This window comes from Bombus bifarius, unplaced genomic scaffold (genome assembly GCF_011952205.1).
Source record: "Bombus bifarius isolate JDL3187 unplaced genomic scaffold, Bbif_JDL3187 scf7180000007984, whole genome shotgun sequence".
Taxonomy (NCBI): Eukaryota; Metazoa; Arthropoda; class Insecta; order Hymenoptera; family Apidae; genus Bombus; species Bombus bifarius.
The window spans coordinates 4516740-4543064 of record NW_022884367.1 but is presented as its reverse complement, the minus strand read 5'-3'; the positions used below and the strand labels follow the sequence as shown (position 1 = coordinate 4543064).

General features: G+C 33.5%; 1 protein-coding gene across 2 annotated transcripts; it reads left to right on the top strand.

Moving 5' to 3' along the window:
• Positions 1 to 107: 107 nt before the first annotated feature.
• Positions 108 to 26325, top strand: LOC117204863 (lissencephaly-1 homolog). 2 transcript variants are annotated; one of them, XM_033442673.1, is made up of 7 exons: positions 108 to 333; positions 3713 to 3860; positions 19726 to 19879; positions 20470 to 20676; positions 20913 to 21323; positions 21948 to 22296; positions 23525 to 26321. In XM_033442673.1, the coding sequence occupies exons 2-7, from the start codon at positions 3823 to 3825 to the stop codon at positions 23596 to 23598; spliced, it is 1233 nt and encodes a 410-aa protein (XP_033298564.1). In that variant the 5' UTR covers positions 108 to 333; positions 3713 to 3822; the 3' UTR covers positions 23599 to 26321. The 2 variants fall into 2 exon arrangements, with proteins under 2 accessions (XP_033298564.1, XP_033298565.1); XM_033442674.1 differs by lacking the exon at positions 108 to 333 and adding an exon at positions 2195 to 2343 and having other exon boundaries at positions 23525 to 26325.

The following is a 26325-nucleotide window of genomic DNA, read 5'->3' as shown; positions in this document are numbered from 1 at the left end:
ACTGATACCCCGATTTACAACCTAGAATATTGCTCTCTCACTCTTGTGTTCTCTTCACTGGTTCTTAAAAGAACACGCAGACTATTTGTATAAGTCTATGGTCGAAACGTAGTTCCTTCAGATCAGTGAGTTCCTTCGGAGAGCGAAAAAGATTAGTGACATCGATACTTGGCGCATGCGTTAGAAAGGAAGACTTTCGCAGGCGCCACCTTGTGAGACAGTCCTATCGCAGAAGTTATTTCGAGTAGTTCTTCGGTGGTTGTGTTAGTCCGGTTTTCCCGTGATTTTTTCCGATCTCAAAGGATCCCGGTTACTGCTACTCCGTTAAAAAGAGTGAGTATCGGACTCCAAGTACGCGGACTTTTATTCTCACGTTGCATTCGTTAGTTAGTACGTTGATCTGACTGTAAAATATACTGCAACCAGACGTGACAGGTTCTAGCAAAATGGCCGTGCACGATTTACAACAAACGGTTGTTCCGCGTTCGCCCGATGATCTTCTAGCAGCGCTTTCTGACCGACGTGACATTGCCTGACAGTGTACACTCGATCAAATACCGATTAAAATACCGGTTGATGATTTTCGGCCAGTCATCCAACCATGTTCTACACATATTCAACATACATGTTGCACGTCACTTCGAATTGATTTTTTCGCGAATGACCGTTTGCGTCGTGCGGTGGTACAACCGCTTTGCCGCAACTCGCGAGCCAGCCTACTGAAACGTTTGTACCGAATTTCAGTTTTTTCTCCAGTCTCGAGCATTATCTTATCTGTCAGCTACCAAACGATGAGAAATGATCAGATTACATCTTTTGACAGACGTTGTTTGTGCGAGTTGCTGTCGACTCAGCGATCAGCTGTCGAGTCTGTCAGCGAACTGAATTCCTTCTGATGTTCTTATATCTTCGGAATATTATAACATGGATTATTTGATCAATCCTCGTCGCGGGCTTATATCTCTTAAGGTTACGCGAATTTTTTCATGAAAATTAGCATTGTTGTCAAACGAGTCTTGAATTCGTCCTATTCGTACGCGCGTAAACGAGTCACGGTAATGTTTGAAGCAGTGAACGATTTCGATCAACTCGTTGTGCCAACATGTAAGGAGATTAGAGTCGAGAGAAGCGAAGCCACAGGTAGATTCACGGTGCACGGGGTCAAGAAGGCCAAGAGTCGCTCACCCGTACTGATGATCCCGGAAATAGTCGTTGCAAAAATTCATTGGTCATTAATATCACATACAAATGCGCCTTAGTAAAATCGCGAATTAGAAAGCAACTCGATGGTTTAATCATTACCGTCTGAAATAATATCTGTGTTTTCCTTCATGTTTTTCTGTGAAAATTTTCTACGAGTTTGAGTTTCTTCCTTTTATTAAACATGGTTTTCTGCTCAGAGATATAATTTCATCGAGTTATATCTACATCTAACTCAATTCGTAATAAAACACTTTCGAAAAGTGGGGTTGTATCTAGTCGAAGTGGCGTCAATACAAGACGTATCAATACCATTGTTGATATTATTAAAAGAGATTTCGTTGATTGATTGAACAATTCTATTATGAGTTTTTCTAGTGTATATTAACGTGACTGGCCGTAGGGAATTAAAGCAGGCCGTGATGAATATTTGAATGCACCGTAAGGTGAAATACACGGCAACGAGGGTGGGCGGACAGCCGGTTTATCGATTACGGCGCATCGCGCCGATAAGCATCGTCATAAAGCGTCGCGACGACGCAGCGCGCTTTCTCGATTGTCAAGGTCCTTCCTTTTAAAGTATTTGTTCCCACGACACGTTTCTTTGCGTACGAAACGCAATCAGGAAGATTGTTTGAAGAGAGCGTTTTTTGATCGTTGGGTCAGACTCGAACATTACCGGGGAAAGATGGCCGCTTTCGATTCGTTCATTCTAATTGGCTGATTTCGTTTCGTATTCGCCAATTACAGTAGACTTTTGTGACCGCCGTTTAATCATCGTCGTCCAATTGCGTTCATGTTTATTTGGTCGTGACCCGCGTGTTTTGCCAAATGTTATGTCATTCCACGGATCGCATCGCGAGGGTGGGTTTGGCAGGGGCTAAGGAATATAATCAATATTCTGGTCCTTGCTGTTTCTAGCCGAATAAAGTGTTGCAATACCATCGAAAACTTTCGTTACAAATAAAATTTCACAATTTCAGTCTTTTATATAGATGATCAGGTTTTATTTAAGGTATTAATTAAGAAAATTTAGTGATGCAAAGTGGACAATATACGGATATGTTGATATTTACAAACGTTGTTTACAAATACTACGTTTAAGTATTAACTATGCGATCAGTATAGTTATACAGAAATACCGTACGTATTTAATTCTTTTTCTCTTCTTCTTTGATTTTGTGTAGTATTCATATAAAATTATTTGATATAAAAATTTAGCATATTGTTAAGATTATTAGTTGGGTTAGGATACAACTTCTCAAGGAAAATAAATACTTTTATTCTTTGAATGATGTCTGATTTATAACATAAAATAAAGATTTTGAAATGGAAATTTTTTCAAAAACTAGAATTACAATTGTGTGCAAAAATCTTCTACATTATTGTTAAGTTTAATGTTTCTGATAGTGAAGATCAAAAAAATGAACGAAGTTTCTTGTCGAATCACCTCCTGTTTTACCATCAATGGAAAGTAAAATAAATTATGAGAGTTAGGAGCATGTTATTGTTCCGATTAAGGATTTCAGGACAAACCGCTCTCACACATTCGTCTGAATTTCCTTTCATGCTCGTGTATTTCCTTTCTTTTTCTATTTTTTTTTATTAAATAAGAAAATAACTGTTACGCTGGAAGTATTTTAAACGGTAAAGCCTAGTTAAACAGTAACTTTTGTAGGAATACAAAAAATTGTATTATTTTATCGTTTTCTCTCTGAGAAATTGAAATCATATTTGCTCTTTTTTCTTTTTTTGTTATTTAATTTATGTAATTGTTAGTAATATTCTTTTCCGATAATAGCTGTTAATTATCGTTTTGAAATGTTATCTCTTTTCCCATAAAATCTAATGAAAAACAAAGTATTATTTAATTTTAATCGATCGATTGTCCAAGAGGAGGAGACATTGGATTATGATGTTGAAGTATCATTTGCGATTAAGGAATGACAGCACGTGGCAAGATTGTTATGCATGTGGGATCTTCTTTAGACGCAGTAACTGCAACTGTTGAACAAAATGGATATGTCTATTTATTCAGAATTGCACATTTTACTTGTTGATTTCACTAGTTAATTATACTCATAACAAAGAACGAACTAAGAGTCTCTATAATTACAAATTTGAATCCTTCTATTGTCAACATTGATTATTTCCCAATCAAAATAATCTATATAAAAAAAGATCCGGATAAAATTAAGAAAAAGGAAACAGAATTTTATAAGGAAAAATAATCTTATAAATTAAGTGGTCTAAAACAGATATAAAAAGGGAACTTTATTACTTTCTCCCGGAATGTAATCTCATTTTAGTCTCTAGCATTCAACGAAAGAATTACTATAATTCTTCTATAAAAATTAGATACTGTATATCTCAGTCCAATAGACAATTGTTTAATAACAATCTTTGATCTTAGAATATAATGACCGTAATAAAAATTTATAATTTTCAACGTACTCTATTTCCTTAAACATGAAACTGTGTTAAAAATTAAACTGTCTATTTCCTATTGTAGGCGATGTCGATGGCTGGGTATTAAAGCAACCAGGAGCTGACTGGAGAAAAATCTAGTCGCGCTCATTTGAATCACTGTTGAGTATCAGCCAGTAAACACACACAAGGATCATGAAAATGGTGCTGTCTCAACGTCAGAGGGAGGAGTTGTAAGTCCCAAATTTTTTCATTTATCAAAATCACTAGAAAATCTGATTATATTACGTTACTCTGACTACGTTATTCTGATAACGTTATTCTGATTATATAGAATCAAATAGATCAAATAGAAGAATATCATTTATCTCTACTCGTCTGGGAAGGAGACAGTTCATATAACCGTTCATATAATAGGAATTCATCGACTCTCCACGCTTCCTACGATTTTTTATTCAAATAAGTAGAACTTCATACTCAGATGCGTAGATTTAATCGACAGGTATTCAATTGACCGAGTATTTACTAATTAAAATTTCGTTTCAATAAACGAAGTTCAAATGAATTGATTTCTGGCTGTTATTATTTAAAAATTCTCTAAATTAACGAGTGTAATTACAAATATTGTATAAAAAGTAATATCGTTTCTTTTGAAACGAAGTCATCTTCTTTAGAAAATAATTTATTTTTTAAATAATTATTAAACATCATTTATATCTTATAAACATCATATATATCTTTTGTATATCTACTTATATTTAAAATTTTTTATTTTGTATATTGAAACTTCAAAATTTCTTACATAATAGCTTTGATGTTTTTATTTTTTTCTTTTCTCGGTAGCATGATATTAAAATATAATTGAAAATATGCGCAGGAAAAAATTTGTTGAACAATCAATTCTTATAAGATCATAAATTGTTATTATAACTCTGACAGTTCTTGCAATTGGAACGGGATCGAAATTGAACAGTAAAGATTTATTGTTATTGCAAAACATCTACAGGAAAGGAGCACGTTGCGTGAAATTTTTATCGCGCGATTATAGCCGGAGCATGTTTTGTAACACGCAATGCATACTAATTAGTAATGAAGCAGCACTAGCGATGGGTTAGAATATTCCGATAATGAGAGAGACGAGAACGTTTGTTCGATTTTGGGTAACCCTTATCCTGAGAGCTAGTTTAGCAAATCGGTTGGAAACCACGATAAACCAATTTATGAAAGACTAAACAGTAGTTGTAGGATTGGAAAGTGTTGAAAAATTCTTGTTTGGATTCAAACTTTTCCAAATATATGAGGAATTTGATAAAAGCGAATCTAAATGTTTTAATTGTGTATAGTGTTAAATGTTTAATTCTGTATTTTAATAATTTTGCATGAGTAGAAGTAGATTTAAGAATGTATGTGTTAGTAGTTGATGATTAATAATTTCGAGAGGTACATCAATTATTTAAAAGTATTTAAATTAAATTTCACAAAATATTTCATTCTGTGTAATATATTCGCAACAATTAAAATAAAGCTTTAGATAGGTAGATACTTTAAAACATTTGTTTAGACATTTTTTTTATTTTAATAAATCTACAACTTTTCACTTCTTTACTTTTTTTATGAAAGGAAGTTGTTCAGCAATATACATTTTATTTTAACGAATATACGGATGACAATAAGTCGATCAAGATAAAATGGACAAAAAATAATATGTTACGAATAGTTGTTTGCAAATGAAAGTACATACTATTTACTGAAAGAAACTAAGGTTCGGTAAAGTATACACGTTACGTGTTTCTAGTAAGAATTGTTGTAAGATTTATATGGTAGTAATAACACAGGCAACGCACCAACATGTCAATTGTTACGCACATGTAAGGCGTGCATAATGAGTAGAATCACCGCGAGAACAGGAAAAGATGAAAGGGATTGCAACGTAACGAAATTTTATCCAGTAAGGTCGCATTAATCTCAGTTGAATACGCGAGAACAAAAGACCCTATTGCGTACTAGCCACTTTCCTTTTCTTTCTTTTTTATGGTGATATAATTTGGGGATTGGATTCAAAACATTACAAATATCGAAATCTGAGATCATTCTGTAAGTATTGCGAAACGTATAACATTTAAGATATCACTGATAAGTACAATTAAAAATGAGACGAATAAAATAAAATTAAATGTTATGTGACGTACAAAAATAGCAATGCCAGACGACGGTATTGATTTCATCTTCGTTAAGAATAATCAATTATTAAGATGATAGGATATTTGGAAGGAAATTAGATTATATTATACATAGCGATGTTTTCAGAGAGAGAAATGTAGTCTGTTAAAAGTATCTTGATAAATTTGTTCCATGAATTTTCATGGAACTGTTCCATGATGGTTTTTAGGTAATGCATTTTTTAAGAGTGAGATGATGTATTGCTCTTAATATTTTAATACGATTTTGATGAGAAAGATGATGATAACAGAGTGATGATGATAACTTAAAAATGTTTTCGTATTTCTTTTCCAGTGCTTGTAAAATGTTAAAAATCATACATATTTACCACAGTCTTGTTTCTCTTAATATTATGAATTCTTCTAGAAGAGTTTTGAAAAATTTGGTGGCTCCACCTTAATTTTATAGAAGTTTAATTAGCTAATGAGCTTTTGTTTGAACAGCGATTGTAAATACCAGAAAAGTGAATGTCCTTAAGTAGTTAACAGCTACTTAAAGCTTCTCTCATTTTGAAAAACAGGCGTGCTCCGTAAAAATATACAGTGGAACGTATGACGAAATAATTCTAGCGAAGTTGGTAGAAAAACTGAGATAATACGGAACTCTTATGAAATTATATAATTTTCATATAAACGTTGGATTAAACTGCATTTGCATATACCTTTCTGGCTGTAGCATCACATGCTAATCATTGGAATTAAGCATAATTAGTTTTATTCTTATCTTGAAATGTCTTGATCCAATGGTTGGAAATTTATATCGAGAAAGCTAAATATACAGATTAAATAAGTGAAACCCAGGTAAATATGTAAAATGATAAATTCTTTTAGAATTTAAAAGCCTAGAAAAAGACAACTTATTAAGTATTTATCTCTATCCGTAACTGAAAAAAGTAGTCTGTTTAAAAGATATTTACTTTTCATTTTGTTTTCAAAATTCTTAATCGACGAATTTTGAGTTAATTATTGAATTTGTAGTAGATATACACGTGAGAAATTATATCGAGCATATAACGATAAAAATAATGATAATGCTAATGGAGTAACGCGAATAATAATTACTGATGGATGAATAAGTAAATTAAAATGTTTATTGTACCTGTGTATTTTCTGTATTTCGATGTACATACGGAAATCAAATATGATGACTGTGTGACGATTTATTCCGTATAATAGGTTTTCATTCGATTCCCGCGAAATGATCTGTAAACATAAATCTGACTCAGGTTCGTTGGGTACATGAATTAACCAGTGTCATCAATCATGAATCACTATACCTCGTATTTCGAAATGGGATAGCAAATGGAATAGAAAGAAACGAGCTCACGATAAAAGAGAAACCCAGCGAAACTACCGTTTTAAACAAATATTTCTGCAGAAATATATTTATCTTTCTCGAAAATGCAAGCTTGCTAAAGATCAAACGAACATAACACACTTCCACGTTGTGTTTCAACGAGAAAACGTTGTTACGCCCTGTGGAAGTATTGTGAAATAATTTTGTAAATGGAAGCAAGTTACTTCGATGAAATATATCGAGGAGCTTTCGTAAATATTTTTTGAGAAGTTAATCTTAAAATAAATTGATTCAATAAAGGAATTGATTAATGTTTAGCCAATTTCAGTGCGTAAAATAAGAGTAAACGTTACATACATATCATGAAGTTAATGTTACTTTCAATCGGAATGTTTTACCTGTCATAATGACGTCATACGTAGTCGATAGGATAGCCATAGTGTATAAAAGTGTCATTCATGAGCGTGTGATGAGACGTGTAATATTTTCGAAATAACGAGTCTGTTTCAAAATTTTTATACCTAAATCCATCTTTTTTTCAATGATAAAAAAATTAAGGAGAGAATCAAATTAAGGGAACATTGGCAAAAAATTAAGATATCTATATCTGTCTCAAAGTTAATGACACTCGTGACAAATTTCTCTGGTTCGAAGATTTTTCTCACCAAATAATGATTAATTTTACAGTCGTATATCATCACTCGATTCGCTGGAACCTTCAGTCTTGCGAAACCTTACAATTTCAAATACTTCCTCTGAAGCTATTCATCTTGCTCCTTTTTCAGTATATCATTTTATTCATATACATCTTCCAAAAACCTATACGAATCTCGTTAAAAATATACAAACTCACGTGTATATACTTTACGACATTCCTTCAACTATCGTCACTTTTTATTCCATTTGCTTATTTTCTTGATGAATGAAAGAGCTAAAACTATCGTCGAACTGAAAGTGATTTTCATCGTGTCTGCACGAAACCTTATAACTATCCTCGAGCGATCAATTAATCGGGTTCGTTTGAAGCGTAGGGACTGAAATTAGCATGGCAAAAATCAATAAGTCAGCGTGACGAAAAACTGTGCGTTTCTGTAATTTCCTCCTTGAAGGGGGACTGACGGTCGCGGTCGGTTGTCGCGTCGGGAGCCAAGGGTTGTCGGTGTTCGCGATACAACCCCCCCGTCCACCCTTCGCGATGTTATTAATGGGAAAACGGGACAACATCGATCGCGGTGTCGATCGATGCCGACTAATTCCGGTGACGTCAAATCGGTCGTGGATCGGCGCGTGTCGTGCGCGGCAGCTGGCGCAGGAGAGGGCGTCTCTTGAGCACGCGCGAATAGCGGGATCGATAACGCGTCGAACCGGTGGACGACGGCTGCCAGCCTGACCCGGGAGAGAAAGAAACGAACGAGCGGGGAAATGCAGAACGGTGCAGCCTGATATCCGTTAATAAAGAATGGATTGATACAGTTTGAATTGATACGATCATACAGTTTGTTTAGGAAATTTTTGAAACAGGCGCTTATGGGTAGGTCGCGGATGCTTATGCGAACTTACATTTTTATCCTGGTTAATGAAACGGATTTATGGAAAAATTTATTTTGTGCACTTAAATACCAGTATATATATATTTTATGTCTTTTTTTTTAAAGTTTTCTATAAATAGATGAGATTTAGTTGGCGAGGAAATGATAAAGTAAAATGGTCGGAAGTGCAAAAGGATGCGGTTGATATTCACGGGCAAAAAACGAATTGGTTATGCATAGATGCAGTTGGTCTAGGAAATTTTCTAAATACTTATTAATTGCTTTTTTCCCGTGAAACTGCTAATAAGGTGATCAGAAATGCAAAAGAACGCGGTTGATATTCGCGGACAAAAAACGAATTGGTTACGCACAGATGGCTAGGAAACTTTTCAAATAGTTATTTTCTTTCTTTTGGGCAACTGTTAATAAAGTGGCTAGAAATGAAAACTGACGCGGCTGATATTCGCCGGCAAAAAACGAATCGGTTATGCATAAATACAATTTGTCTAGGAAATTTCTGAAATCTCTTTTTTCTTTGTATTTTACGAGGGAATGTTACATAGTAAAGTGATCTGTAAGATCGATGCGTGTGGTTTTAGCTGAACTGAAATGTTTGAAGCAGGGCGATTCATCAACTGATAGTTATTAGTAAATTGACAAGTTATATTAGCGTCAAAAAAGGAAACAAGAATAATAGTGTTGATTTGGCCTAATATGTTACAACTAGAGAGAGTGAAGTGGCATAGGTTCGTAAGGAATTAAGCGAATTTACTCTCTTGCTATTATTTTTAAAGAAAGCAACTTCCTACTGTCGCTTGTGTGTTATTAATTGCGTCTCTCAGGAGGCACACTGATCGATACCATAAATTGAAATAGCAGAGAAGAAGGATGAAACTACAAGAATTTTCAGTTCTTCGTATCATCCTCTTGTAATAAATAACCTTACGGAAGTAAGATCGTCTATTTTTATGGAGAAATTCAATGCTAATCACATAGGTGGATAAAAATGAAAGTGTAATTGATCAGTTTGACTGCTAAGAAGCTCGATTATCAACTAGATTCTCTCCTATTCATTTGATTGACCGCCTACAGGTATACATTTTTCTGTTCTCGGAGGTGAAAATACTTCTGATCGTGAGAGGATTTAGATAGCGGTGACTAAGCATCTAAACACCATTCCACAAGAAAATTTTCCTATTCTCTTTCGCACATTTCTGGAGCAATACAAGACGCATGTAAAACAAGAAGGGGATTACATTGTAGTTTAACGAATGCATTTTTCTCTATACCTATTTAAAGCTTTATTTTTTTTATTGTATTATTCGTTCGTGCAAATTGTATATGTCATTATATTATTTGAAACTATTATGCAAATAGCTTGGATTTCGCAAGACTATGGAAGAAATGTGAATCACGAACGAAAATCATGGTTTTACAATTAACAGGCTGAAAATATGGTTGTGGGGATTAAGTAGGTCAGAATGTAGAATCGAAGCATGATATAATATGCAGGGAATGTGTTGCATGCAATGAATGTTATAATTTCGATTGCGAAATAAATTTTTCTCAGTCTTACGTCATCAGTGGACGATAGCTTTAGAAGAATGACATATTTTTTAAAAAATTGTTAATTTCAGGAAGCCTACAAAAATGATAAAAGAACATATTTATTGGGGGGGGATGTTATGAATATTGAATAAAATTACTATTTAAAATAAAATTCAAAAGAGCGCCGTTGTAATTCAAAATTGTTGTGAAGCATAACCTAAGAGTTATATTAATCGCGAAAGAAAAAGATGTTTTCGTTGCCAAATAGTTGAGTAATAATTTTCTACGTCAAATCTTCTATTTCCTGAAAAATGTTCTTTTTTTAGTTGCGTCACTCCTCTAGCAAAGCATACGGTAGAAATTGAGCGTTCAATACCGTATAATACGAATAAGAACGTATTTGAATTTGCTTCGGTATTTATCATCAATTCTATTAGTTGCTGTAAATATTTATACGTACACTAACCTAACTTGAAAATCCACATAATTTATTTACACGAATATTCGGGTTACTGATCTCATCATACTTAAAATCTGCCAGTAAATAAATTATATTATTAAATTTCACAAGTTAGAAACGTCATTTGCGACAACGTAGTTATTTGACAATGAGATATACCTATTGATAGTTGATTATAGCTTTTCAACGCACAGACTAGTAATGGACAGGTGCGTTGTGAAAGAACTTTCTTAACGGCATATATGGAGGTACTAAAAAACTTTATTGAAAGCCAAAACGATATTTACAGCAGGTATTGCGAAAGAGATATAGAAGAACAATGCATCGAATGAGTGGTACGCACTGTGGGAAAGTTATGTTAAAATAATATCGACGCTTTGAAGAACGATGGTCTAAAAATAAAAATGATAGAATGTTTGAGGTAGTGTGCTGATTGTGAGTGCGAAATTCTCAAGTATCTTCCTCGTTAACATATGAATTGAGAGTCTTTCAGCTGCTACTCTATTAGGAATCCATTGACAAATGAACAGTGACGAGTACTGTTTATAAAAATTATATAACTAGACAACTTTCCTGTAACAGATGCTAAATATGAATATCGTTTGTCTTAATTAAATTATCTGTAATAAATATATACTCTTATCATAAACACTTTTAATTTTATGCAAATGAACTATTCTAAATTCTAACAAGATGACGCGAAACCGAAATGATTTCATTTGATTTATTTTTATCTAGCATAGATATACATATTATTTATATATACGATTAGTATGCTAGAAAAAGGAGGTCGTTCTATTAATTGCAGCCTTTAGTTTTGTTCTAAGGGAGTAATTAAAAAATTTAAAGTATTTAAAAATATTTAGTATTACTGAAAAATGTTGATAATAGTAGAAAGTATATGTTGTAATAAACAAACGAATACAATGAACGTTAGCATACTAATTATATGAATTTATGCGAAAACATGATTATAGGTTTCTCTGATACTGTGAACTTGAACTTGAAATACTTCACTCAATGAATCTATTACCTTAGTTAGATCGAGTTGTGGATACTTAGAGTGAATTAATTTTCTTTCACTATCAGCAAACATATTCGCGTCAGTTGATTAGGTTTACACAACGTACTAATTTCGCTGCGTCTGCAAAATAATGCGATTGCAAAGGAATCCTTTTCCTGTTTTTGTTTATTTCAAAATTCTTTCGTTATAGTTATGTTAAATTATGTTAAAATATTTTAATTAATATGCAAAATGGTTGTTGCGTAGAATGAAATTCTTAAATTCTTAATCACTTTGATCACTCTGATAGTTAGATAGTGTTACTGACAGGTAGTGTTAAGAAAACTGATACTGAATCGTTAAGACATTCAAAATGCCTAAAAATGACGTGAATTTTGCTAATAAAAAATTACGAAGTCAGGGAAATATCCAGGGTACGATGCAAAAGAAATAAAAAGATTGTATGTAAATATACATAAGCCAAGTTGAATTCATGCTGCAGATAAATTTCTTAACTGGATAATAGCTCCAATTATGGAACGATAAAAGTCCTGGTTAATAGGCAAAACGAAGAAGAAATAATCAAACTGTCCTTTAATTTACATAAATTCTACTACCTGATAACATTATAATTTTACAAATTATAACAGGAACGTTTTCGGAGTAGATCTCCGGAAGTTTGAATGACTAAACAGATGCGTCATTATATTAAAGTGCAATAGGATCTTTGGAAAGAATATATAAGACCTGAGGGAGGTAAAGGGTTTCATTGATCATCGCAGGTGGCCACTTAGAGTATATCTACCTTTTACCAGGCTTCAGTGTTTACGATTCGGTGCTCTTTAGAGTCAAGTGAAACTTACGCCTCGTTGTTAAAACGTTCATTGATCCAGTTATGATCGATGACTGAACTTGCTCTTTTTTTTTCTTATTTTGTTTGTATTTTGTTCGTAAAAATCGTTTGACCACGAAAACATTGAAATCCGGGAAACAAGGAAATTGCTACCTAGGAATATTTGACGAACCACCGTTGGCTAGCTTTCGTCGCAGGAAACGATCGATTTCAACTCGGAATACTTGATGAAGCAGTTCTTTTTTGTCCGAGTTCAAACCGATGATTAATGCAGAAGTTATGAAACAACGAAATTAGTGAGCTAATCATGGTTGACGCAAACCAATTATTATCACTAGACTGTGGACTTTCATCTAAACTTATATTTTTATAAATGCAATCATGTAGAGAAATGGAACCTAAGCAATTTGTTTTAACCACCGAATAAATATAACGAGTAGTATACTTCTATATTTTCTATACTTTTGCATATTATATCTATTCTGTGCATCTTTGCACCTTTAAATTTCACATAGGTGTGCAAAAATGCACAGTCTAATGATAATTGGAAAGTTAGCAAGATCAGCAAAATTAATAATTTTTTAATATTTAGTGCATTAAATGTAGGTTCTATAAAAAATTATACAATAATTGTAATTTACTATAAAAATAATATTTAGTATATCATATTCTAATAATTAAAAAATTACTATAAAAATTGCTCTAAAAATTTACAATTTTTCTGTGAATTTCAGTATTTGGTGGTTCTTTCATTAATAATTTTAAGTTTAAAAAAAATAATTATTATTTTCTTTGGAATCTCCCCATTTACTTGTTAAAATAAGAAACAATAGAAACTAATGTTTTGTAGGCTAGTGAGTTTTACAACTGAATTGGCAAGTGAAATGGAATTTTTAATTTATTTCTTTAAGTTACGGGTAATTACGATATCGCAATTATGCACATGGTTGAGCACGATGTTAAAGGGAAATGAGATTCGCTGGATTTCTTAATGAGACAATAGAGGGTAAAAGAACGTGGAAAAAGGTTTTTAACTGTGCTTTAAGTCGTATAGAACAGTCGAGTTGAGTGTATACACGAAAGTTGGGGAAGATCGGCTTGGCTGCAATGAGACCTAGCAATCGATAAAGCTCCTCCCCTTCGCGTTGGTCAACGTTTCTCCCATTCTGTTTCGTTAACCATGTAAGAAAGTGGAAAATAATAGGGGAGAAGGGTGAAAGTGGTATACAACACGATCGATACAAACCACCGTGTAAAAGGGTTTCAAAAGCATTCATTTTTGAAGAGATGTAACAGAGAATTGCAGTCTCGAGAGACGACTTTTTTAACGACGCGTTCCGCGTTCAGCAAAAAGAATCTGTTTCGTGCTGTACGTTATTACAGTAATAAAAGATAATGATTTTTTTGGTGCAAATTTATGTAACATTTTTTATTTTCTTTTAATCGAAATCATTCTCCGACTTTAATAATAATATTTAGTAACATTTCTTTTACTTTAGAATATTTATAAATATTACTGATAAATAAATTGTTTTTGTATTAACACATAATTTTCTTTTTTAATTGAAAACTTACTTTTTTATATAGATATTTATTTGTTATTATAATTTAAAATTTATATGATTTGTAATAATTAAAATTAAAATGGGCAATATTAATAATATTCACTCCCTGGTTATTATTACACGATCTCGGAGTTATGTCGGTTTTACACATAAATGAAACATTGTTTATGGTCTTAGTAAAATTAAAAAAAGAATAAAATCGTGAGAACAGGTTTAAACTTACATTGATAGCCTATGAATGTTTTATGATCGAAACTACATTAACTTACTTTTTTATCGTATTAGGTAACATTTTTTTCAAACATCTCTACGTTCATACTATTGTTACAAAATCTAGATTATTTATTGTATATTCGGCATCTTAAATCTCACCACGAAATTGCTATAAGTAGTAGGATGGTCGTGACACGAAACAGTGAGTGATTTACTGCAGAAAAGGGTTTTATTCCACTTGATGTGAATTGTTCAATTGAAGAGTTGAGATGATAGTAGACTATGTTACGGTCAGAACTGAAGACTTCCAATGGAAATAAAATACTTTTTTATGTCTATTATCTTATTTATATTATTTGTCACTTGCATGTTATTGGTTTTTAGTATTTAACATATTTATAAATCCAGAGAAACAATAAGTGGTAAAGAATATATTTAGTTAAATTTATCTCACTCAGCTGTATCTTGTGACATCGAAAGACGAGTTATTCAAATTGAAGTTCTCTAAAACTGATGTAAGAATTAAAATATATCATTTTAATATTTATAAATATCTTTACCATGCAGAATTTATACCTCCTACCACTAAAAATATTTTTTTTACTATCTCTTTTATCGCTTACGTCTTTTATTATTTCAACTTCACAATTATTCCAGTAACTTCTTAAGAATCTTTGCTTCAACATCTCGCACGCTCTTGTCTAATGCATTATTTATGGAATAGTTACTTCCTCGACTTCTCTTTGGTATCTTATTCAAAGAAAGAGGATTGTTTACGAAAGTAACAGGCTCGTTCAACTAGAAAACTTTCGTTGATCGATGCAAGAATCACTTTCTAAAAGCTACCTTGTTATTCCGGCTTATATGGAACTATAATTAAAGAGTTGAAATTTACACGTAAATTATGAGTAGCAAACCGTGCCGATAGATTTTATTGCAGAGAAATTAATCTGCGTTATCTCGCATACTTTTATTTATGTGTGCCCTGTTAAATGTTAATAGCCAATTAATGATACAAACGCGTTGATTATCTGGTAGAACGTATTCCGTGACTACGTTTACTTTAAGCATAAGATCGAAGAAGGCTCCGAGTGTGAATAGAAAATGATTTACAAAGAGCGTTAGAAACAAAGATAATATTCCGTTTTTACTGTAATGGGGTGCCTGGTTAATGTAATTATTGGAGAAAATATTAAGTAAACATGTACATATATCAGTTTTCATATAATTTGCAATTATTAGATATTATACCATTCAAATTGGTGAAAAAGACGATATTCTTTGTATTTTATTTTAAAGCAAAATTCGTTCGTATTGTTGGTTTGCTAGAAGAGTGACATAACTAAATTTAGAAAATAGAAAGTGATTAATTGCTGAATTATTTAGTTATGGATATTTTTTTTCTCTTACAATTTGGCTAATACCTTTTGGATTTTAATCTCACGATAGCTGATTTTTAATTTCGTAACAATAATCACCAGAAAAATTATTTACATCTTTTGTATCACGCTAATGCAAAAGAATCGTAGATTTTATTCAGTCTAATGTGTAAAACCCAGATAAAGATGAACCTTGTATTGCTATTAAAGGTACGCGGACTTCACAGTGTATAAGTACATTACTTACGTAATTAGAAACACTAACAAAGTACTAAATAGTAGATAATATATCACTATTACTTTACCCTACATTTATTCTACTACACTTGGTAATATCAAAATATTTCCAAGCTGTTTAAAATTTAATACAAAGATACTTCATAATGATTGATGAAATATATGTACAGTGAAAGAGAATTCCCGTCTAAATAAATTAATTAAATTAACCACGCTATTTGTATGAAATGAATTGGTTTGAGAAGGGCAAAAACAAATTCAGGCGAAGAATCTAAGCAGTAGAACCGCGTATGGATGCAGTTCTCGTGGCGCGTTCCTGCGATGGGAAACCTTATATCTCGAGTACGCGATACCCGTTGACGGGTGTGTTAAGGTAAATGGAAAAAGAAGAGCAAAAGAGAGTGGAAAGGGATCGTCTTCGCATAAAAGAAGAATCGGCTGAGTGACCTCCGATCCTTGAAATTCACGCGAGCATAAAACAACCAGAATCGTTTTGTCTGACCTGTTTCATGCATAGCAATCTTTGACCCACTAAATCGATCGAAAATCGATCAACATTCTTTCTTCTTCCGTATGGCGCATACTGGCCCAAGATCGAAAAACCGAGAGGTTCAGGTCGTTAAATAGTTAGAAATTTTAATACATAAAAATAAATCTTGATACGTTTATAATAGACTAAAAGTTAGGAAATCAATTTCTTCACCAGAAACTTTTAGAAGTAATTATAGAACTAAAAGATAATATAGACGAATGAACTATAGTTGGGTTAATTTTAGTTTTTGTAAATATATAATGTAACTGATTTTTGCGAGAAATAACACGACAGATTAAGAAATAGGAAATCTATAAATAAAAAAATTATGTCCAAAAGAGTGGGAATCCGGTTGACGAGTGAATAATAAACGAAGCAGTAATTTACTAGTAATATTTATTTCGAAAATATGGGAAAAGGAATTAAATTTCGAAACGTTCTTAATAATTTCAAACCTGCAATTGCTACTTGAATTACTTAAGGTAAATTCATTGGAAAATAGCTCCAAGGAATCTATAAATAAATAAATCATTTTTGGGTCGTTTAATTCATCTTTTTTAAACCACTGGATTAAATTTCGTTTATGTGGACCAGCGTGCGCCGCCTCGAGTGACGGTTCGACGAATGCGTTTTCGCTCACCTGCGTAACTTTCTCTGCTCGAGATTAATCGACGGCCGGGTCCTAAAACAGTTGAATAATTAGCGAAATGGCCATGTCCCGATAACTGGAACGAAGAGCAAAGTGGTTCGCGGCGATAGTAATTTATTACGTCTCGTCTCTCGTTTCGATCAAGTGAAAGGTCTCGGTGGATCGTTGAAAGAGAATCGATCGCGCTTTCCGGCTATTTGCTTTGTTTGCCGGCATTTGAACGGCGCGGAACAAAACTCATGGTGATAATTCGCCACGTACTATCACGTGAAGCAGGTGAACAGAGACGAACGACCGACTTCAGGCCTTTCACCCCGGCATAATTCTGCCCGACTTTCAATCTCTTTCCCACGTACTCAACCTGTGCCCTCTATTGTATCGGCCTACGTTGCGAACAGTTGTTAGTGAAATGTCATTATTGAAAACCATAGCTCGACCACTGACCGTGATACGGTGGTTAGCGCATTTGAGGCGTTAAAATGCTTCGAAGATATTAATCTAAGCTATATGCAAATGTTGCACGTAGGAATGGAGTCCGGTTGATACTATATACAGGTAATAAGCCTAGAATAGCTATAGCACGGTGTGAATACTGTGAGAGCATTTGTATAATAGGATTCTTTTAGAAAATGTCTTCGATACAACTCGATCTAAAACTAATTTTTTTTTTTAATTAAATACGATAAGTTAAAATTAAATTAATAAAGTTAATCTTTCAATTTATCAGTAATATCAGATCAAATTGAATAGGAATATTTCCTACATTGGAAAAAGAAAATTTGTCACTGCAAAATTGTTGGCTATGGTTAGGATTTTTCTATTGCAAACTAATTTCTTCTAAAATTATAGGCGAATTTAATAGGGATGACAATCTTCTAAAACTGATTTCACGAAGAAATATCGAGCGATGAAGATTTTTCTGTTATCAAACGACAGTGAAATATTTTTGTGAACTGTTTCTTAATTTTCAATGTCTTTATCGTATATTATCATCTCATTTTTATGAGTATACTTTCATTTATGTTCGTTTACTTTTAATAGCACGAATATGAATCTTTTCCAATATCTTTCAAAATGGAATGTCTATAGTATCTATTACCTTTTGCATTTGTGAAACGTGTTTGGTCTCGCATAACACGATTTCCTACAACATGTCTTCGATAAACCATGAAACACGTCTTCGTGTTATAACAGGATTACCTGTACTAGTATAGGTCCAAAGAAGAATAAATTATATACATATACACTACTGCTCAAAAGTTTGGAACTACTTAGTAAGACGAGAATATGAATTTTTTAATGAAAAGAAAAGTACAAATAAGACTGACGATACATCGATATTTTAAACTATTGTATACAATTGTTACTTCATATTTATTTAAAATGATTTATTGTTTTATGCCATAGTAGTTTGATTCTTGAGAAGATACTGTCGATTCAAAAATTCGAAAAACATTATAGCGAAGTTAATTTATTAATAATTATAAAAGATGTAAGTTAATTTACCATCTAACTACTTGCTATTAATTAGTAAAACGACGATATAATAAAATAACAAAAAGGTTTAGTTTAATATTAAGAATAGCGACCTGTATTTGTGAAGCACTGTGTATTGCGAAGGAGGAGCGACGCGTGTAAGTTCGCAGCGTTATTTCACACGTTGAAGCGACGAAGAAAGTTTGTTTCATGAAATGAGGCTAACGGAGAATGTTCAAGTACCTCTGCTACTTCCGTTAATGCAAAGATCTCATCTTCCTTCATCACGACGAGGATTTCAAAGGCGATAACGTTTCATTTGTAAACAAAAACGTGTAATTCAGACACTATACGGATTAACAGATTATTAAATACACATAGAAATCGGTGGTTCAACTTTGATGACTTATATTAGTGACTGAAAGTAGGAAACCTCTTGACATTATTGGTTTACGTAGCACACAAACACGATAAGATTAAACCTGCGAAGATTAGACTGTGCTCGTTTAATGATTCTAATATCTATTTTATAATATCATGTTTGGGCCAACAGCACTGCTATTTATTAATACAAATTTTTTGGTACATAAAAAGAAATCCTTTAAATACAGGAGCGATTCACATATTTTTAACGTATTCTTAGTATGTATCATATATTTCGAAATTAATAATATCGTAAATAGAAAAATTTCTTTCTTAATGTTTACATAGCAAGAAGTAAGAACCGTAAATTACACGAAAAGGATATACAATTAATTTGCAATTTTTTAAATGAATAAATTAAAATAACGATGTTTTGAGTACTTTGAATTCTCTTATGAAAAGATATATGTGATACTGCCAACAATGTTTATTTAAATCATACATTACTTAATTTTTTGAGTATTGCTTCTTTACGTCAGATACACAGAGTTTAAATATAACTATGTACTAACATATAAGTAACAAGATAGTGCGAAACAAATTGCCTTGCATCGATAATTGCTATACAGGAAAAAGTTGTCACACATGCGGTGCTTAATGAATTATGCTTCCTACTTAAAACTGGTTTTGATTACAAGGTTACACACAATATCGGAGGCGGTTGTTGTTAGCTATCTCCGCAATATGTCATACTAAAATTAATCTATTATTTCAGAAATAAGGCGATTGCGGACTATCTAAGCACCAATGGCTATCAAGATGCGTTGGAAGCGTTCAAAAAAGAAGCTGATATGCCTGGGGAAGTAGAAAGAAAATATGGAGGTCTTCTCGAAAAGAAATGGACTTCCGTCATACGCTTGCAGAAGAAGGTAAAAAGATTTTAGTATCTTTTTGCAGTTCTAAAACTGCTAGTTAATAAGTTTTCGAAAGTAATAAGTAGATTAATAAGTAGATGTAAGAAAGTACATCTAAGAGAAATTACTTGTACAGAGAACAAAGTTTGTAGAGAAGATGTAAATATTTTTTTAGCAAATTCTGAATATGTATGAAAGATATTGCAGTACTGGAAGCATTAGTCTTAATATGTATGGAAATATCATTTTCTAAATTTTGTATTCACATTAGAATTTTAACATAGATCCTTAATGTCAAGTTATTCCTTGGACTAATTTTTGTTGAAATAACTCCTATAAGCTGAAGAGATTATAAGAGCGTTCACTTTTGTTGAAAGGTACAAATTGCAGTATTGCTACAATTGCTATAGGTGTTGTTGATCTCATGAACTCATCAATTAGTCTTTGTCTATTATTCGTTATCAAGCATTAATTTCAAAGTATTGATTTACTACCTTTGAAATTAATTGCTTTTGTTACAAGTAATTTTAATAAATAGGATAAAAGGCGACGCCATAAAATGAATATAAGTAAATAGTTAATGAAATATTGTTTCAATGTTCTAGGTAATGGAACTAGAATCCAAACTCTCTGAAGCAGAGAAGGAGTTCATCGAAGGAGCACCGACACGTAGCAAACGATCACCATCCGAGTGGATACCAAGGCCACCCGAAAAGTACAGTCTTACTGGACACAGAGCTCCCATCAACAGAGTCATTTTCCATCCGGTTTTTAGTCTTATAGTATCTGCCAGCGAAGATGCCACCATTAAGGTAGGATCACTTACTTTTCAAAGTAGACAGGAATCGTTGAAACTAAATGGCAGATATTTTGAAACGAGTATGTTCTTAATCTAAGAAACGATATTCGTGGTAAACGACTTCGGTATACTCGTTTCGAGCCAAGCCAATTGCTTTCAACTTTTTTCCAGCTGTGTTTCCTCTCTGTAAGTTATCCTCCTTTAGTTTTTACTAAAACTGGTTTTCTCATTTGTGTTAATTTCACTTAGGTGTGGGACTTCGAAAGCGGCGAATTTGAAAGAACATTGAAAGGACACACTGACAGCGTACAGGACGTTTCTTTCGATGTCTCTGGGAAACTGTTAGTCTCATGCAGTGCAGACATGTCTATTAAGTTGTGGGACTTTCACCAGTCATTCGCCTGCGTGAAAACCATGCACGGACATGATCACAGTGTCAGCTCTGTCGCATTTGTGCCACAAGGGGATTTCGTAGTGAGCGCCTCTAGGGATAAGACCATCAAAATATGGGAAGTCGCGACAGGGTATTGTGTTAAAACGTTGACGGGACACAGAGAGTGGGTACGAATGGCCAGAGTCAGCCCCTGCGGGGAACTAATTGCTAGTTGCTCGAATGACCAAACGGTACGGGTTTGGCATGTTGCAACAAAAGAAACGAAGGTACTTTCATACGATCAAATCGTAAATTTATTTTAGAATCTAAGGTTGATTCCTTACGATATAATTTTACTGCGATTTGTAATGCAAAATTATGCATTTGGTGTAGGGTCTCTTTTCATTTTAAAACAGAGGATTTTTTTTAAATATATTTTCTTATCTACTAATTAGTTGATCGTCGGATAGTATTTTGTATTAGAATCTTTATTACCACAAGTGTGCGATAATAAAGCATTATATAACGCAATTAAGTTGATTTTGAGACACTTGGCTACGTAGCGTAATTGTTCTGCCAGGTAAAAATTAATCAATTAGTACGAGTAGATTAAAAACGAATGTTAAAAACGAGGTACTTTAAATTGAAATTTGATAATAGTAATCCTACGAAGCATTTAAGTGATTTGGATAAGGTTACTATATTATTTTACTGAGTTGTTGTGCAGTGAGCCAGATGTATGTGGTCACATTTTTAGTATTGTTTTATTAGCAACTACTACTTGTAAAGCTAAATAATTGTATTTACAAAACATCTACAATTTATAGTAATAATAAATCCTAAAGAATTTTAAGCTTCAGTAGTGCTTCCATTATTCAATATATCTTTTTAACGAACATTTCTTGATTTAGGTGGAACTCAGAGACCACGAACACGTAGTGGAATGTATCGCATGGGCACCAGACAGTGCAAGGGCATCGATCAATGCTGCGGCAGGAGCAGACAACAAGGGTGCCCACGAAGGACCTTTCCTCGCATCTGGCTCGCGAGACAAGGTAATTCGTATATGGGACGTCGGTGCCGGTGTTTGTCTCTTTACCCTCTTGGGACACGACAACTGGGTTCGCGGCATCGTCTTCCATCCCGGTGGCAAGTTTATCGTCAGTGCCTCTGACGATAAGACCCTGCGAGTCTGGGACACGCGCAACAAACGGGTAATGAAAACCCTCGAAGCGCACGTCCACTTTTGCACTTCCGTTGGTGAGTATACAATTCGCAAGCGGCCTTCATAGCTTAACGAAACGCATTTACTTGGAAACTTAAGAAGCTACGAAGGTTTACTTAATCATCCAAGAGGTATAGCGGAGTTGCCGATTAAAAAGATTAAGTGATCGTATAACATATTGAATCATTTTTGTTATCTTACGTATGATTAAGTGTTTTGATTACATAAGTTAGGATATTGTTATTGCATCTCAAGTTTCGTTTTGATCAATCTTTTTAATATATTCTGTATTTTATGTTTGAATATGAAATAGTTCATAAAATTTATGTATATATAATAATAATTTATGTATATAAATAGATGCGTAACTTAAAGGTTAATTGAAGCGTAAATTTAGATTACTTTAAGATTACTTTCTCGAAATGTTTACGGTTGTCGAAGATTTTTCTAAATAGCATTATATCCTAATTAATATCAAAACAAATTGTATTACATATCACAATATGGCCTTGATATAAAGTGAGTTTATAGATTATTCGATATATACACCACCGGTGTGCTATTTTTACGATATATTGATCGGAACAATTTATACATCAATAACTACCAGTTGAATGATAAATCTTATGAATTTTTATGTTGCCGCTGCTAAAACTTCGAATGTTTTTACTTCTTTAATCCTGAAACATGATTAATATATCGTCTTATCTGTAGTGGTAAAAATAAAATGAATCGATAATTACGTGAATCCAAAAGCGATAAAAGTTTGTAAAAGTTATTATTTATTTCTCGAAACTGTTGAAACAGTGGCCTACATGTCTTTTAGTGTAGTTTTAAATCTTAATAATATGTATTTAGTGCTATTTATTAAGTGCTCTGTTTTTTGTAACTTATTCTATATGTGATGAATTTATTTTGAAATTTCTGTTAATTAGGAAAAAGTATTAAGTTCACAAACTTCGAAGAATTGTTATAGCAATGACAGTCTAGTTAAGGGAAAAAACAATTTTTATTTCATATCTTTGACAAAATATCTTATCTCTGAGTAATCATAGTTATGTAATCTGTTACTCAAATATAAATACCTCAACTCTGCCATGATATATCGTATGAAAGAGGCTATATGATAAAATACACTATTTATATATATAACGTAATAATAAATATTCAAAAGAATAAATGTTTAAACTCCTTAAACTGAAAAAATACTGTCTCAGTAACCTGCATTTATTGATTATTGCATAAACTCCTCATAAATTGCAGATTTTCACAAAAGCCATCCTTACGTGGTCACCGGTAGTGTCGATCAAACGGTGAAGATTTGGGAGTGCCGCTAGTCACCAAAACATCAGGGTCTCGTTAAACCTTCGTCGAGGAAGAAAGATTTTGGAGAGAAGGCGAACGATGCGCGTCGAATTCGATGAAAAGGGCCGAGAGAGTAAGCTGCTACAAAAAAAAAAGTTATCGTACATACTACTATTATTAATATTAATATTATTATACACACATAAACACGTACGATTAAGAGCTCTTTAATTAATTTATAATAAAGTATAATTAGTAATTATTAATATTACATATACGTTTTACGGTAACGAACTGCACGATTCGAGGAGAGTCGGTCGAAATTAACTTTCTTTCATGAGGAGGACATTGCCATAATTTCGTCGACGATGAAAAAGAAAAAACAAGAGAAGAAGAAATTCAAGTGTTTCGAATTGACTGACAAAAAATGTACCGACATAACAATGTTGCTTCATCGGAACGATTGGTTGATTGTTTCACAGAAACATTATCCCACTACGAAGCATGTTATAATTGTACATCTGGCTCGTTCGAACGTGTCGTCCTCCTCGATCCATCGACAATGACGAGAATTTCGGCTTGTGTTGCGTCTCTGGAATATAAGAAAAGAACATAGTCGCTCGTTTGCTATGCTGACCTCTCCTCGAGCGTTCTTGACGATGTGACATCGGAAAATGACATCGATACGTATAACAGAGATTCGCGCGCGCGTGCGTATACACGTATTAAAAGAAAAAGGTATAAAGAAAGGTATGCGAGGCGTCATCATTTGTCGTGTACTGTGAGCGTCGATAAAATTGAATCCAGCCTCCGACCGAGTACGTGGCATGTATCTTCGTACAAAAAAGTAAAAGGATACACGATGTAATAATAACAAAGTGCGAATGGACGTGCCAAACGGGTAGACAGATTTCAAGTGACGTTGAGAATCGAGTAGCGCCCATTTGGAACGTTTTATTCATACTCCATATTCCGTATGTGTATATTCATACTATTCATACAAGTGGACTATTTCAAATTGTTCCCCTGACAAAAAAGAGTTAAGCGAACGAACGAACATCTAATATGATTGGCCGAAGGCGTACCTAATGCGGAAGGAATAATATAGTGTATCGATAAACGAGACGTAGCTTTTCGGCAATGCATGACGTCCAAGCAACGTGCATTATTAACGATAATACTAGAAACAAGGGACGGCCGAATGGAGCGTGCGATTCGTGAAGAAAATACGAGGAAAATATGTACAAGCATGTATTCGTATGGAAGTACTTGAGCCGCATAATTCGTTGCGTGGGTCCCGAGATACGAGGGGTATTAGTTGTATATTTAGCTCTAAACTACTATTAGCGGTAGTGCAGACGTAACGTAGACAAGAAACATGAGAAAAAAGAAAAGAGAAAAATAGAATCAGGCCACGAGTGTACGATCGATCGGTACAAACACAACACACACCATATATAATATTTACGCAGGTATTCATCGAGACCTCGTATAACAATGCTTAATTGATTAAGGCCGATTTTTCAGACGATATATTCTATTCTCCGCTATTACATTTTTCCTACCATTTTTCCTCCCCTCGTCTAAGTAAAAGCCCTGTATTCCCTTGTCCATTTGCCCCCCCCCACCCCAAAAAAACCTCTCCAAAAGATATATATATATACACACACATATATATATATATATATATATGGTACTAAATTATTTTGATGAACAATAAAAACAAAAGTTCTCATTCAATCGTTTAAGATGGTTCTGCTGTATTACCTGTGTGTTTCGTCGTCGTTCGTGCATCGTTGTTTGCCATTTTTCGATCCATTGATAATAAAAAACCTTGTAGTAATCACAAATACTGGAGATTCTGTTCTTTTGGGAACAACGGTCCCTATTTGTCTACTATAAAACGGATCGGTGAAATTATGGAAATTCTTCCGTAAGGACAAGACCAATTGTAATATTTTTATTCGAATCAAACAGCCTCGTTCGTCTGTCGATTTGAAACTTCGTTTACTTTTTCTTTCCCCTGACAGAATTTAATGTAGCACTCTTGTACAAAACGATTCTTTGGAATCGGAGCGTGGCGGGATCGCACGTCTACACGTATGGTGTTCTGAAAAGGCTCGCGTGTAAAACCAGAACAGACTTCTTTCTTTCTTGTCAACCGACCGACCTCGTGTACCTCGATTTCGTTCGCGAGGCATGTACGATACTCGCAGGTTCCGTAGAGGCGAGCAATGCGTACGATTTAAGTCACGACTCCGCAAGTACATGCATGTCAGTATTTTACATTTATAATATAGAAAGAGAGAAAAAAAAGCTAACACGTACACAAACACGTATACACACTCATGTATATTTATAATATACGATATATATTATACATATATATATATATACACACAAACACACACACACGCACGCACACAAACACACACACACACACAAATATAATACACAAAGAACACAGTGTGTATATATACACACATAAGTATATTATTGTAATTGAGCAGTAAAAACGAAAATACGCGTATCGAACAAGCTAAACTTAACCCAAACACAATTCGATGTTCGGTATTTATACGTAGGATGACGTAATAAAAGTAATGTCGTAGTTGCTTTTCGTAAATTCCGCCGCACTTGCTTTAGTAATTTTTCTCGCTTTTTCTACCCGCCCTTCGAAACAACTAAAGAAAAGACGATGCTGACACGTTTAGTAGAGTAAACAATAAAGTGTTATCATCATTTGTGATATATACGTA